We start from the raw sequence: 16,144 nt of genomic DNA on the forward strand, positions 1-16,144 counted from the left end.
CCCCCCTCTCCCTCTTTTTCTCCCCCTGATTCACTCTACTGGCCTGAGGAGCTTCTGGTCATAGAACTTAAGTCAAAAGCTTGGAACACAAACTTCTCTTTAAATAATGTTTAAAAGCCAAACATGAGATCTCTGCGATTGGACCACTTTTCTCCCCTCTATTACCATGTGACTCTGGATGATGTGTGGTATCCTGTGATTTCCATCTCACCTTCACAACCAATGGCATTATATCAAGGTAGTGTTTACATACGAAAAACAAAAGGCAGAATAAGTGAAAGCTAAGTTGCCATACCATAGGAAACAGGCAGATCAGGAGAAAGTAAGAGAACAGAATCACAGGGGATCAAATCAGAGATGAGAAATCCCATACAGCTGGTGTCTGGCAGAGATAACCTGGAATCACACCAGAGCATCAGGGAGTGTGAAGGTGTCAACCCACCTCTCAGCTTTGCCAGGCTATTAGGGAATATTCCATTGGCTGCCAGTGGCATTTTCCCACTTGTAATGGGATATGTATTTATAAGCTCAAGGTGGCTGGGGTTGGGACTGAAATGTTACACCCCAAACTCTGCAACCAGCACACCCTAATGGAAAGCTTAGTGGATTCTCAGGCCCCGGTGTATTCAGCAGAGAATCCCTGAGTCTGGGATTTCAGTCTCAGCATGGAAAGTAAGACCTATCTCTATATTTGGGGGAACTTGTTGAGAGAGATTTGAGGAAAATTTCTATAAATTCTTTAACTTCCTCTTATTTTTTTAATTCTTATTTTTATAAGTGCCTAACATAATCCTGAATTATTTGACGGCTTGCCAAAACCTGGAATAGATGGAAATTTTTTAAATGTTGGAATCTTTTATTGAGGCACTCTACTTTCCAGCCCATCTATGAGATGAGTTTGTTACCACTTTGAAAAAAAAGAAATCATGTGGTATGCTGGGACTAAAATTAGTAGGTGAATGTGGGTTTTTGTGGGTATATATGTATTTCAAATAAGGGAAGTGCTTCCTGGAAGAAAAAGAGGAGTTAGAAAAAATTTTTAAAACTTCTTACTCTGTTCTCCCCACTTGTTCCCTGCATCATTGTGGATACAACAGCATATTAAATCTTTACATTTATTCAGTTTGAATAGTCTGTAGAAAATATACATTAATGATAAAGTTTTTGACAATTAAATGTTTTCATGCAGGTATATGCCCGTATGTCAGAAGTCTTAGGAATAACAGATGACAACCATGTTCTAGAAACATTCATGACGAAAATGTGAGTCCCTGCTTTGGTTCTTTGATTTTTCTTTTGTTGTATTGATTTGATCTTCTTACTGTGCTTAAATATCTTCATATATATATTAATTTTTAATAACAGACTTTTAAAATTATGCTTTAATTTTAGAATGGTAGCATTGTTCTTATCTGAAATTTAATTTTACATGTTTAAAATTCACCATCCAAAAGGCATTGTTATTTGTCAAGGTATCCATGCAACTGCAGTATACAGTATCAAAACGTAGTTTTGAGAAGTTTACACACTTTGCTGAACTTCAGTTCAGTGGGCAGCCTTTTTAAATTAAAAACAAAGTGCTCAGTTTTAAAGACCAACTCAAGAGATTATTACAAATTGGAATCATTGAGAGAGATTTGGTTGCCTTCAAACAGGGCATTCATTGATTCCAGTAGAAACCTATGGCTATCAGAGACATGTTCTTGGAACCTGTCCTTAAATTATCCTTGTAATATTAGTAGAATTAACTAGTTTCTGGTCAAGAAATAGCGCTGTACACTTAGCCTAAGGTTCTGTGCCTCCACTTGACACCTTACTTCCTCTGTGTAAAAGATAGGTAGCACTGCCTTATTTGCAGAGAACAAAGCAAGATAAACAAACATGGTCCTAAGAAGTAAGTTTTGGAACCCCAAATTTGATGGTTCATTTCTTGGCAGTAAGTGTAAGTCTCTACTTGACTTCCTTTGAAACTCCTATTGTCACTCCCTACTGTGTTTGTTTTGGATACAAACTTAATGTTTCTTTTGTGAAACACTTAGGCAAGTTTAATTTACAAAAAGAAATTTATAGAATAATAGACCATTTGGAGAATAATGTTGCTTGTGCATCGATTGTGTGTAATTTTGAACATGAAATAAAAAGAAGAGAAAATGTTCCATTGGTATTTAAACCCACTTCGTGAGGTATTTGTGATGTAGGTCAGCTTACATGAATGATGTGTATTTCCATGTTCTCCCTACACAAGCAAATACCTTAATTATAATTAAAAACTTTTTTTTTCATGTTTAGTGTTACAAACCTTAAATACTGGGGAAGATGTGAGCCTGTAATTTCAAGGACGCTGCAGTTCCTAAATGACCTTTCTGTTGGATATCCTTTTTACTGTATCTGATAATGTATATAAACAAACCTAACAAGTGCATTCTGTTGACCAGGTATTTTCCTTATTTATAATTTTTCAAGTGGTTTTCTTAAGTAAAAAGCATTTCATTTAGCCTTATCTATAAATGCATAATTTTGAAAGATTTATATTAGCTACATAATATGAAACATTTTATTCAGAGTCAAAATTGAATTTATATGGATATATAGATTTCTAACTAGCAAAAGTTACGTTTATATCCACCCAGGTTTATAAATGGATACATAAAAAAGTAGGCAACCACATATGTTTTAATCCATGATTTTTCATAACTGTCAGGATGGTGGTGTTTTAAAAGAACACATATAACTAATCTTAAGAAGGTCAGTATATTCTAAAAACTGTTATTTTATAAAAACTGAATTCCTAAGAGTCAGTATTTCTTCAGTGTTCATTTCAATTGAAATGAGTATTATTTTCTCTAGTTAATAGGCACAAAGGAGTAACAGAGAATTATAAGAGTTTTGACCACTTCCTTGATTATTTCCTCTACCAAATCAACATCTTGTTTACTCTAGAATAAGATTTCCCATTACACATTAAATGGTTAGGTCTCTCTTTACCAGATTTTTAAAATCTAAAACCAGAATCATCCTTTCTTACTACATCATAGTTGATAGCATTGTAGTGTTTCTACCAATGAGAGAGAAGCATGTTGATTATGTTTTATATGTTAGCTATCAAATATATAGGAGTTGTGAAAAATAAGTGTTAGTTTAGTTAACCACTAAGATTAGCTGATATTTTAATATGAAGACAGCATTCTGAAAATGGGTGGCACTGGATAGAAATCTTTAACGTGGGTTCACTCCAGGAATATGTTTGTATTAGTTAAGTTTAAAATTGTGTTCCTTGGCAAACCATAAAAGATTTCCAAAGTATTAGACACCCACTTTTGTGCTGGAATTTAATATGCAACTTTTTATTGGAAAATAATCGTCCTTGTCTGGCAAAATCCACCATGCAATATTTCTGTTAGTAGGTATAATGCAATAAAGACAGGGAGGGCTATTTATCACTACAAATTTTGAGGATTTCAGGATTCTTTTTATTATTTTAATATATTTCTTTGATATTAAATCAGAAAAATGATAAATTACACCTGTCCAGGCTGTTTTTCCTTTTTACTGGAAAGTGATGTACAACCCAATTCCAGTGGTCATTTTGGCTTTTTAAGATATGTATTTTTTCTTATTAAAAAAAAAGCTCAACCTGTATTTTTTTAATAATAATGCTGAAATACTCTTTATTTCTAACATATGAAGTGGTTTATAAGTACTTCCTAGTATTGCAAACTCTGGCCTTTTCACAGTGTATTACTTTGAGAACATATTATCTGAAAAGAAGCCTATGTTATTTTATAGCACATATCTGTGTTTAGATTTACCCTATTTTTTAGGTTGAAATTGAAATCTAATATAAAATTAATTTGATTTGTATTCTTTTTTGTTTAATTTACATAAAGCCTAATTTATTTGTATCTGCTATTTAAGATCCTTTCCTATCATTTACATCTTTTATATATTCTTTAATCCTGACTATAATCTTTTATTTTACAAGTCACTTATTGCTTTTGAGCATTCCTTTTTGAAGTTAATAAAAAATCATATTTTCCAAAAGCTTATTAGATAAAAGTTTAAAAGCTGTAACATTTTAAACCAAGGGATGGGCATAATTTCAACTTGGGTACATTGATTTATATTTTTTAACAATTATTTCAGGTTTGCATATTTAGAAATATATATTAACTCAATTTGATTTCAGTGCTCAGTTATTTGAATTATAAATCATTATGTCCCTTCTAGCTGATCAGTCATGAAACATCTTTGAATTCATTTACATAATGGAATATGTGAGTGGTGTATCTATTTCAGTGCAGTTGCTGGTTACCTAATGCATGTTTTGTTGTTTCTAATCGATTTCTTTATTGTAATGTGTTTTTAAATCCTGATTTTAAAGCAATACGTTATTTCTGTGTTAAAAGTAAGATGGCTCAGCGATAGAAGCAGTTATGCAAGATAAAAATCATCACCAACTGACCTTTATAAATGGAAATCTGTTTATATATTAATATTCAAAATATTTATATTGAAAATGCTAGTAACAAATAAATGAAAAGCATGTTATCTTACTGTAAAATTTTTAATGTCCCTTATTACTTTTATAATGCATGTTTTCAAATAATTATTGTTTTGTTTTTTGTATTTTTATCTTCTTCAGCGTGAATCTTACTTATTATTTATGGTCCTCAAAGCCAGTCTCTGAATTTTGGTGTTCTTCTATCTGACTGCTTGCTTAGGAATTAAAATCACAAAGGTCCTAATTTTTAGGAAGTACTAAAAAGCCTCATGTTTATTTACCTAAGGCAGTCATCTCAAACTTTAGTGATAGTCAGAATTTCTGGAGTTCTTGTTAAAATACAAATTACTGGGCCCCACTACCCCCAGAGCTTCTGTTTTAAGAGGTTTAAAATTCTGTTTTAAAATTTAGACCGAGGCCTGAGAATTTGCATTTTCATTAGTTCTCAGCTGATGCTGGTGGCTCACGGACCATATTTTGAAGACTTCTGCCTTAAGTTAATTGGAAAATAGAACTTAATGTCCTCAACAGAAAATCTGAATATTTCTTCTACAGAATCTTCTCTGAGGAAATTTGTCTTCACTTAGAAAAGGCAGATTTGACATTTTTAGAAATAGTCTAGTTTTCTAAATAATAATAATGTGTGTGAGGAGGCTACCATTGTGTTAAGTCCCCAGATTTTAACTGGAAAGCCCTTGTTGCATTTATTCCAAGGTTTCTGTTGGTAAATTTGAAGCTTTCTAAATTGGCAAGTCTATCGTAACTTTAAAATCCATTGGCCTTTTTGAGAGAAAGTTTGTTCTCCCAGCAGATTCATTATATGTGGCATATACGGCAAATTTAGCAAACATATCTAGTAACTTTTTAATGTACTTTTTAATTTTCTAAGGTTAAATTTCAATAATTCCAGATTCCAAATAGCTTTTTCTAACAGACACAGGATTGAAATGACTCTGTCCTGGGACAGCCCTTCACAGTTAGTTTTAATACTTGGGTATCCTTTTCCTGCTTTGATATGTTTTCCAGTCGTAAATTCTGGTTTCTGTCTAATTGGGGAAGATGTAAGATTGTTTAAGTGATTAGGACAAGGAAGCTGCCGGGGAAACTAGAGTGAGAATAAGGGTCATAGAGAGCCATCAAAGAAACTTACTTTTTTAAATGCTGAGAGAGGGGGAAGTGTCACATTTCATTCATAATTCTGTTTGGTTTTTAATCATTATTTCAGGTTTTTCTTCCTTTGAAAAGTAGTTGATCAACATTTCTATTGTAATTCATTGTTTACTCAGATTTATAGCAGTTGCATGCATGTCTCTGAGTTTCAGATAGATCATAATGAGAAAGGAAATTTCATTTTCTGTTAGGCCCTCTGTTGGTAGCTGCCCTTATTACATCATCCTCAAAGGTTTGAGAAAACCCAAAAGATAGTCTTCAGCTTCTTAAAAACAGACCTCATTAAGAATTCTACATTAATTCATGAATTTATCCAAACTTATTTTACCCTATTGATAATGTGAACTTCAACAATTCTTAGAATTAATAACTTCTTCATGTTATTGCAAGACCGCATACATCATCCACTGGGCCCAGTACAAAATGAAAATGTGGTGTGCGTTGTTCATAAATGATGAAGAATTTAAAGTCTTCAGCAGCAGCACACTGAACCAAGCAGAGGCCTTTATAACCACAGAACTCTGTGCAAGTGCATAGTCTAAACTGAGAAACCATGAATCTGGCTCAGGTTATCTGCTGTAAAAAGAATTCCTTCCATTTGGCTTCAGACTAACTTTCTAAGACTATCTCCCGTAGTTCCTGTACACCAGGATTCGGTGAATCCTGAATGAGGTGGAGCATCAGGAAAGAGTAGAAGATGAAAGTCTAGTATGAAGTAAGGGGAAAGGCTGGAAGTAAAACTGGATATGTCTGTTACAGGAGATATTTAGTAATAAACAGTAGTAATTGTGCTTTTGTGAAACAGTATTAAAATGTATCATTTTATTTCAATGAATATCACCATCTTCAGATGGTTTTCAGAATGTTAAATAAAACTAGTTTCAGCTACATCCCTCAGGCATACTTCTATTAACATTTCTTATCAAAAGAAATGTTGATGTATTTCTTTGTTTGCTGTCTCTATCATCTTTGGAAAAGTCATCCCATAATTAATCTGCTCTATTTGTTTGTATACTAGCATCAACTGTGAGAATCTTCTGTTTCTCCTCTGTAGCCCACTTATGCAGGCCTTCTGTCAGTTCTTTATAGATTCATGCTTTACAAGCTTACCTTCCTTGAGTATTATTTTGATCTGATCATTTCACTTCCCAAAAGCCCAGAATCACATGCTTCTTGGGTCAAAGTAAAATTATTGATTTAAACTTGAGTTCTTTAACGGTACCTAACTTATTGAGTTCCCAAAACTAATTTCCTGATCCACAACTCAACCCCAATTTATACTTTATACTTGGGCCAAAGAAATTTGTTTTGCCTTCCCCTTGATATCCTTCAGGCTTCCCTGGTGGCTCAGACAATAAAGAGTCTTCCTGTAATGCGGGAGACATGGGTTCGATCCTTGGGTTGGGAAGATCCCCTGGAGAAGGAAGTGGCTACCCACTTCAGTATTCTTGCCTGGAAAATCCCATGAACAGAGGAACCTGGCAGCCTACGGTCCATGGCGCCACAGAGAGTCTAGACACAACAGAGCGATTTTCACTCTTTTTGATACCCTTCATTATCTTTCACTGAATCACCACATATGCTATTCTCTTCGTTTGACCCATAATAACTCACTTAGGTCTCTTAAATTTTCAGGTTTCGCTAAAAACTTGGTAGAGCCATCCTGAAGTAATTATTAATTATAATCCTTAGTCACTGTGTTAACTGAAAGAACTCGAAGGAGTCATTTAATTTCTCTAAGGCTCAGTTTCTTCATTTGTAGAAAGGGAATATCATCTATCTCTTAGGATTTTGTAAAGATTAAATAATAGGGCTTCCCTGGTAGCTCAGTTGGTAAAGAATCCACCTGTAGTACAGGAGACCCTGGTTTGATTCCTGGGTTGGGAAGATCCCCTGGAGAAGGGAAAGGCTACCCACTCCAGTATTCTGGCCTGGAAAATTCCAGGGACCATATAGTACATGGGGGTCTCAAAGAGTCGGACACAACTGAGTGACTTTCACTTTCAAATAATATAATAAATATGTAACAATATATCTGTGTTATCTAACAGTAATAAAGCACCTGGTATTACTGACCCAGTCACATGGTAGATGCTACTAAATGCTTCAATTTTGTTCCTTTTCTTTTTACTTAGTGTTCTTGGACACCTAGTTCTTTTCTGTATTTCTGGGGATAAATATAATATAGCCTAGTATTGGCTAGTTCTCTCTCCTATTAAACTGTAAGTTACTAGCTATTAGGACTGTTTTGTTTCCTTTCCCTATAGTTTCAGAACTTCATCACAGCAGACAGGAGACCATATTGTTGCCTCTCCTGTTGTGTGACTAAACAGTAAGTGACTGAACTCTTATTCCTTACATGCAGTAATTAGTACCCCTTAAGATGCTTCATTTTGGTTATACCTGTTTGGGGTTTTTTTAGTCTAGTACAGTTCATGAGCATAATTCTACTTTTGAAATCACTAATATTTCAGTAATTATACTATATACCTATCACACCTACAGTAATTTCCATCGGGTAATTTTTTATCTGTGAACTTTCTTCTATCATCAGGATCTAATTCTATCTATAATGTTTGTAAACATGTATGGCTTTTACATAATTGCCTGGATCAGTACCGTTATCCACCCTCTTGTTCTTAGTGAATATCATGCATCTAATACGCTACTTTGATTTTAAAAGAGAAATTTCATCACATTTTAACACTTCTTAGTTTTATAATTTTATATTTTAAAACTTTCTTAGTAGTGCATATAATAATGATATTCTTTATAATCAATGATGTTTTAGGATTAATGAAATACAGTATTACTCAGTAAATACTTGCTGCCATGAATTGAAGTAATACTTGGTGCTGCTTTGCCCACTAGCTGCTAAAGTGTGTGGTACCTGTAACTTAAGAAACCAGGGCTTTGTCAGTTAGGTTATTCTTCTCTTCTGAAGATACAGATTTTTTTCAAACTTTTGACCATCTCTAAGATACACCATTCTTTCAACTTTTTCTTGCCCAAGCTAACTATCAGTGAGACCATCTTCACTGCCATCAGTGTTTTCGTAACCACATGGATATAGACAGGTTTTCTGAGCATTTTGTTTGTTAAGTTAATATCAGCCAGTCTGTGGAGTTTGCTCAGTCCTGACTGTGATGAAGGCTCATTAATGAATTGATGCCTCCTAAAAGAAGTTTCCCTGTCCCTTCTGGGGCCTAGTTCCAGTTTCACTTGTACCTCAAAAAGCTAGTGATCTCTGTAGAATCATTTGGCATATTTCAAATCGAATGGATATGATTCAGCCTAGTGAGAAGAGCTTATAGTTTCAAGTCACACAGACCTTTGAAGTTTGGATTTGAATCCAGAAGTTCTGCCATTTGTATATTCCATGTGTAACTTTTATTAAATTCTCTTACTCTTCTAGACTTCTACTGCTGTTACTGTTAACCACCATTAACCACATGTACTATTATGAACTGTTGTCAACAGGCCTCTGAAATCTAACCTGGTACTACCACCCAACCAAAATGGTGCAGCTTACAAGAATCCTAGTCTCTTAGGGAAGAATGAAAATTATGAAGACGTATCTATTTACCTTTTTTAAAAAATTATATATTTTTGTAAGGGCCATGGCTAGCTTTGAATTGAATTCCTATAGGGAAATATAAGTATTCAGATGAACTTTCATTTTTTCTTTATTGAAAAAAGTTTCTAAAAATCATTCTTAATCTTCTTCTTCACAATGTAATTAAAAGGCAGTGAGTCTGGCCTGGGTACAAAGTGCACAGATGCAATTCTGCAGAAAATGTGTCTTTGGCAGATGAGATTCTTCCTGTGAATGTTCTGTTTATTGCTACCATAAATATTCTATTGTCAAAACATGACTTGCTGTTTATTAGCAGCACTGACAGGAAGATTCCTATTAATGGCAGCATTCTTATTACCCATAGACACTGTCACTTTTAACTTTGCAATTCTAAGAGAATTGCATTTGGTAATTACTTAAGATATTTCTTAGCTTATTGATCCCTACCCCTGTTTAACTGAGTGGAGTTTGAGTGGCAGTTCTTCTGCTCAGTGACTTACACTGGAAAAAATCAAGTGTGCCTCTTTGTAAGCAAGGAGAGACTTGCTGCCTATCAGCCTTGATCTCGTTTCATCCTGCCAGAAACACACAGTGCGTCGAGCACCCGCTGAGAGCAGTGTACTGAGGAAAACACGTACGTGCGGCCACTACACTTAGAAAGCTTACAGTCTAGTCTGGAGATAAGCAAAATATGCAGTTGCTTAACCTGCAACTGGAATGGGCTGCCTTGAGTCAGAGGGGCTTGAATCTAAATCATACTAATTGCCTGTCTTTTGGAAAGTTTAACTTCATTTTTATAGTTTGTTTCCTCATTTGAGAACTAGAGTCTATCTCATGGGATTGAGAGAATTAACCTTGAAAGTCGTAAGCATTCTATAAATGTTCATGCTCTGCCTCTTTGTGTCATCTCCATGATTTATAATTGGCAAAGACAGGTGCATCAACTGATCCTCACAACCCAGGATAGCTTGCATGTATCCTCATTTGTTGAGGAAAACTAAGGCTGAGAGACACAGAGTGTAATACTCAGGCTCATCCAGCTGATTGAATGGTATAGTCAAACTGAAAGCCCAGGTTTCCTAACTTTTGTCTTCTATTCTTATACCCACACTTGAGTGACTAACATTTAAAATTAGGCTCATCAGTGCCAGTGTATAGAGTTAATAGACGTCTGCATTTGGAGATGATGTGAAGGAAAAGAGCCAGTGTTTTCATTGGGACATAAGTGGAACCATGTAAGATTATTATTTTTTTTTGGAAGCATATAAGATCATTATGGTTTGAAGAAAGGTATGTGTAAGTATGTAGGGAATGCCCCACAGGTGCCCTAGCTAGACCGGAAAGCACAGGACTAGGATAAACCCTAAGTAAGAGCAGAGGGTGTTTGTGTACTGAATTGGTGTTCTTAGACCCCACTTCAGCCTTTCTTTGATGATGGCATTAACCAGAAGTTATTTAGGCTTTGGGATCATGTTTGTGATGTTTTTCAACTCTATTCTCATTCTGAGTTGAACTGTTCAGGGGATAATGTGGTACAGTAGAAAGTACGTGGCCTTTATAGTCAAATCTCAGGTCAAATGTCAGCAGTCTCAGTCCATAGCAATGTAATCTTGGACAAGTAACTTAATTTCTCAGAGCTTCTGTTATCTATCTACGGATTAAACATAATAAATAATATTTAACAGTGTAATTATGAAAATTAGGTGGGTTAACAGATATATAATGCCTTATACCTAGTAGGAATGTAAGAAATTTTAGGTCCTTTAAACCTGTACTTCAACATTTAAGGACCTGCAGTTGCGGTCGCTACATCCTCCTAATTGTATTCTGATTTTCTTCATCTAAAGCAGAATTTCCTTAGGTTTCTACTAACTAAGCTCATGTTTCTTAGAATTGAATAATTTTCTCTTTCTTGATAGCCTATATATAGTCTTTCATAATTATTTTCTATGAAATAATATTAAGTGAAAAGAAGTTCTCAAGTTATACCCCAAATGTAAAAAGGGTCAATTTTAATTTTCCACTATCAAGGCTCTAATAGTAAAAAAAGTTTTTGTCTTAATTATAAAATTCATTCTTTCTTTCCATAACTAGAATATGTATAAGATAGGAAAAGTAATTGCACTGGTTAATAATGGATTATCATTCTTAACAGAGTGGAAGGCATTTCTATAGGAGTAAAACTCTTTAGAAATAATATTTATTCATCATAAATATAAATTGATGCCATTATAGTTCAGTGTTATTTTGTGATCTGTTACTTATTGGTAAGACAATCATATTTCCCCAGATGCCTTAACGTCTATTACCTATATCCTTTTAAAAAAACTTGTGAAGATAGATGCTGTGAAATTCATGCTAAAAAATCACACGGTGAGTCTTATTTCCTTGAATTGATGACTAGAGTTTTCTCGGTAGTTTAGGTCAACCATTAGTAACTTTGGATGCTCTTTTGCTTTCATTAGAGTGAACACTTCCCCTTTCTTGGCATCAGTGGCAGTTACAGTCTCAGTGACTTCAGATGCCGAACAGCCTTCTACACAGCCCTCACTCGTCTTCTGATGGTAGATCTAGGTAAGGTTAAGAATTTAAGCTTAATTAATAAGGGATCGACAGTATATTTGTGTGAATGAAGGAGTGTCATACTTGTGGGTACCATATTTAACTAATTGGAATTTGCCATCTTTGACAATTTTTTACAGCTTTCTAATATTTGAGCATTGACTCATTAGCTTTGGAGCCAAAAGACAAATTTTTGTATAGAAGGTGGTATTTTTCACTCCACTTAGTACTTGTGTTAATTCTTTACTTCAAAATTTATTTTCTGAGTATCCTTTGATCCTTTGGGACTTCGCTAGTAGCTCAGATGGTAAAGAATCTGCCTGCAATGCAGGAGACCTGGATTCTCTCCTTGGGTCGGGAAGATCCCCTAGAGAAGGGAATGGCAATCCACTCCAGTATTCTTGCCTGGACAGTTCCACGGACAGAGGAACCATGGCAGGCCACAGTCCATGGGATCGCACAGAGTCAGACACGACTGAGTGACTAAGACTTTCGCTTTGATCCATTAATTTTACTGCTATACAAATCAAAGTGTAATCTTAAACACAGAAAAGCTCAATAAAAAAGATTTTCTTTGTAATGGCATTTAATCTAGAGAAATGTGGCAATGATGTAAATGTCCAACAACAGGGAATTATAAAGTTAGCCAGATCTGCTTAACTTCATGGAATAGTCTGTGGTCATTAGAAATTTTGATTCGAAGACAAAGTAATATGTGAAATTTTGTTACAATATCAAGCAAAAAAGTAAGGTATTAAGCTGTGCAAATGATGTTGAGCATGCTCATTGGGAGGGAAAAGAAACAATGCCTCAAAAAAAGTCTTGAAATTCTTCAAAAATGTTAAATGTTGTCTTTGAGTAGGGTACTATAAATAACTTCCTCTTTTCTGGTAATTTGAAATTTTCCTTACTATATTATTTTCCTAATGGGAAGAATTAACTTGGTTTTGTTCTATTTTGTTCTATTAGCTTTGAAAAGCTAAAAGTTAGAAGTATCCACAAGTAGATAGCTACCTTAGAATGGGTACTTAAGCCTCCCTGTGTTGACCATGTCATCTGGAATCCCATTTTCCCCCATGTTTGGATACTTCAGGTTAAATTAATCAGTGTATAGACACATGAGAGACTTAAATCATTGACAGTGTCACCTTTAGAGAAAAGAATACTGATGATACTTTTTCTTCTGTTCTCTTGCAATGTATTGATTGATCCATCTATTTAAATATGAATTTTTAAAAACATGATCGTATGTAAAGAAAAGGGATAAATAATTTCATTTTGCACATAAAAGGCATTGATCCTTTTGTAATAGAAAGATAACTAAATCCTTCTTTGCTCCACATCTATGTTATTTTCATGCATTTCAACAGAATATATTACCAGAAAGACAAACAGCCAAAAGTTGAGGAAAATGCAACTGGAATGATTAAGGAGCTTAGTGGGATTGATTTCTAAAGAAAGATTAAAAGAACCATGTATGTATAACTTGGCTAAGTGACAAGTAGGGCTTGAGGCAAAGAAAACTGTCTATAAATATTTGAAGAGTGTAAACCAGGCATGCAAAACCCAATCATCTGCTACCTTAGGCAAATGGGAGATCCGAGCGACAGCCTCGCATACTGCACACTGGCCTGCGTTACCTCTCAGCGGCTGCCTCGGAGAGCAGAAGAGCAGTCCAGACTCTTTGTCACCGTCCTCCATAATCATTTAGAGAGCACCCTGTCCTGAGCTCTGAGGACAAGACAAGGACCAGGCAGACACACTGGCCCCTGCCCTCACGGAGCTAGCCTCCTTGCCTTCCCAATTGTCCAAGCAGTAAAGGAGATAGTGAAACCCTTGTCTAGACTTAATTTGTTTCCTAAGCCTTAAAAATGCTCTTAATGACCTGTCAAACAGACTGAAAGAAGCAGGGAGACCAAAGTTAAACAATACTCAATGTAAGTAAACTAAATCTGAGAGTAGATAAAAATTAAAAACAATATCAGCTGCACTCAGGGAACTTGTGCATTGTTTGAAAAGAAATTTTTTATTTAATAGGGTTTTTTCACTTTTAAAAATAATTAAACATATATTATAAGCATCAAGTGATGATTTGTAGTAAATATTGCCAGAGCTTCCTTCCCTTGTTACAAACCAGAGTTCCTTTTCTTCCCCAAGTGTGTTGACCTTCTTTAGAGTATAAATATTGCCTTCTTCATCTTTTCTCGTACCAGTCTCAGCGTCTCTACATTGTAGGTGCTCAGTTAGTATTTGGTGAGTAAAGGACACACCATGCCATCGTCCTGGCTCCTGAGTTCAGCTCCGCCTGCCATGGTCTCTCTCTGGGAGTCGTTTGATCACTGGGCTCTCGAAGACAAAACAAATCAAGTGGCTGATTGCTTTTGCAAGTGTTTATCGACACTTGGCCACTTTTGTGCTCAATGAGTCACTTGTTGCTCTCTGTTCAAGTTATTACTTTATAGACAAGCATTTGTTGAGTGTTGTTGAACACAGTTTTATTATTTGAAGCCTGTCTCACAAGCTAGATTGACTAGATGTTGCTATCAGAATCCCTATATATATGGCTTTATAGTTTTCTGTTGGGTGTTCACTTTCATGAAAACAAGGAAAAAAGAGATAGTGATGTTGTCAAATTCAAAGATCCATGTATTAAATGAGGGAAATATTAGATAATGAGAATTCTTCTCAAATTAAACAAAAAAATTAAAGACGAACATTTTATATCAGTGATTTTAAAAAAAAAACAGCATAGAAAAAATGCCTAGCCAACCTGCTTGCAGAGCATTGGACATGATTCGTGGATTGAAATATAAAGCATATTCTAATTGAATCTTACAAAGAAATTGAATAGTCTTTGTGTATAAGCCATGCACACTGGAGTGATTTAAAAGGGGGAAGAAATTGGGTGTCACATTAATTGGTATTTACTTTGAAATGCATTTTGGTTTCTATTCAGTAATTTGTACTTTGTATGAATTTAATTAGATGCTATGTGCCCCAGGTTGTATTTCAGATTAAAATGTTGGGGGTGGGGTGTTGACAGTAAACAGTTGTACCACTTTATCAAATTGCTCTTTGGCTAAACTAGACAAAATGTTCACTTGTATGAAGAACAGAATTGAAAGCATTTCATCATCAGACGATTTTTATGTTGGCAACATTTTTTTTTATTTTAAGAAATTATAAAAATTAATGTAAGAAAAACCCTTCATGAGACAACATACATACAGAAAAAAATAGTGACCAACCATATGTGCATGCATGTTAGCCCTTCCAAGAATCACTTAAAGTTCCCAAGGTTATTTTTAAATTAACTTTGTCAATCTAATAAACTAAAGGAAAGATAATATTACCCAAGCCAGTAAATGGAGAACCTCCAGGGAGCTGTTCAGTGTAAAATACTTGAATAAATAAAAACCTTCTATTTTGTTTAATTTGAGTGGAGGTGAATTCAGTTGACAAATATTAAAGAGGGGAAGTGTGGGAGCGAGCTACAATACACCTTTTTGTTTTGCAGAGAACTAAATATTGTTAGTTGCAGATTAAGTTTTTTACCAACCACAAATTTAGAATTGCTCAGTGTCATAGTTGATTTTCCTTGGACACTTTATGATTGTTCTTTATCTTGAACTACTCTGATGAGAAGCATGTTGATGGGATCTGAGTGAGCAGTGCTTTCCTCAGATATCCAGACTCTTACAAGCAGTCATACTTTTCATGATCACAGGGGTACTAATATTAAAATGATGTTTATGGACTTTAAGAGAGGGTTCTCTCTTTAGGGATGAAGGTAGCATAATATCCATGTACCTTTGTGGCTTCTAATAGGTAATTGGCACCTGAAGATATCTCTAGCTTAAATTTGAAAAATCTGAAATAGCAAGTAAACGACTTGAATAAAAAGGGAAGTTCAGTTCAGTTCAGTTCAGTCGCTCAGTCATGTCCGACTCTTTGCGACCCCATGAATTGCATGCAGCACGCCAGGCCTCCCTGTCCATCACCAACTCCCGGAGTCTACCCAAACTCGTGTCTGTCGAGTCGGTGATGCCATCCAGCCATCTCATCCTCTGTCATCCCCTTCTCCTCCTGCCCGCAATCCCTCCCAGCTTCAGAGTCTTTTCCAATGAGTCAACTCTTTGCATGAGGTGGCCAAAGTACTGGCGTTTCAGGTTTAGCATCACTCCTTCCAAAGAACACCCACGACCGATCTCCTTTAGAATGGACTGGTGGATCTCATTGCAGTCCAAGGGACTCTCAAGAGTCTTCTCCAACACCACAGTTCAAAAGCATCAATTCTTCGGCGCTCAGCCTTCTTCACAGTCCAACTCTCACAT

At 35.3% G+C, this 16,144-nt stretch overlaps 1 protein-coding gene across 1 annotated transcript in view; it reads left to right on the forward strand.

The window, feature by feature from the left end:
- The window catches only part of LOC104996892 (ran-binding protein 17-like), a 259,749-nt gene that overhangs the window by 147,967 nt on the left and 95,638 nt on the right, over positions 1-16,144 (forward strand). Inside the window, exons 2-5 of the mRNA XM_010851280.1 lie at positions 1,190-1,263; positions 2,290-2,370; positions 11,558-11,621; positions 11,714-11,822. Coding sequence (XP_010849582.1) covers positions 1,190-1,263; positions 2,290-2,370; positions 11,558-11,621; positions 11,714-11,822 — 328 coding nt within the window. The remainder of the gene's footprint in view (positions 1-1,189; positions 1,264-2,289; positions 2,371-11,557; positions 11,622-11,713; positions 11,823-16,144) is intronic.

This window comes from Bison bison, unplaced genomic scaffold (genome assembly GCF_000754665.1).
Source record: "Bison bison bison isolate TAMUID 2011002044 unplaced genomic scaffold, Bison_UMD1.0 scf7180017864301, whole genome shotgun sequence".
NCBI lineage: Eukaryota > Metazoa > Chordata > Mammalia > Artiodactyla > Bovidae > Bison > Bison bison.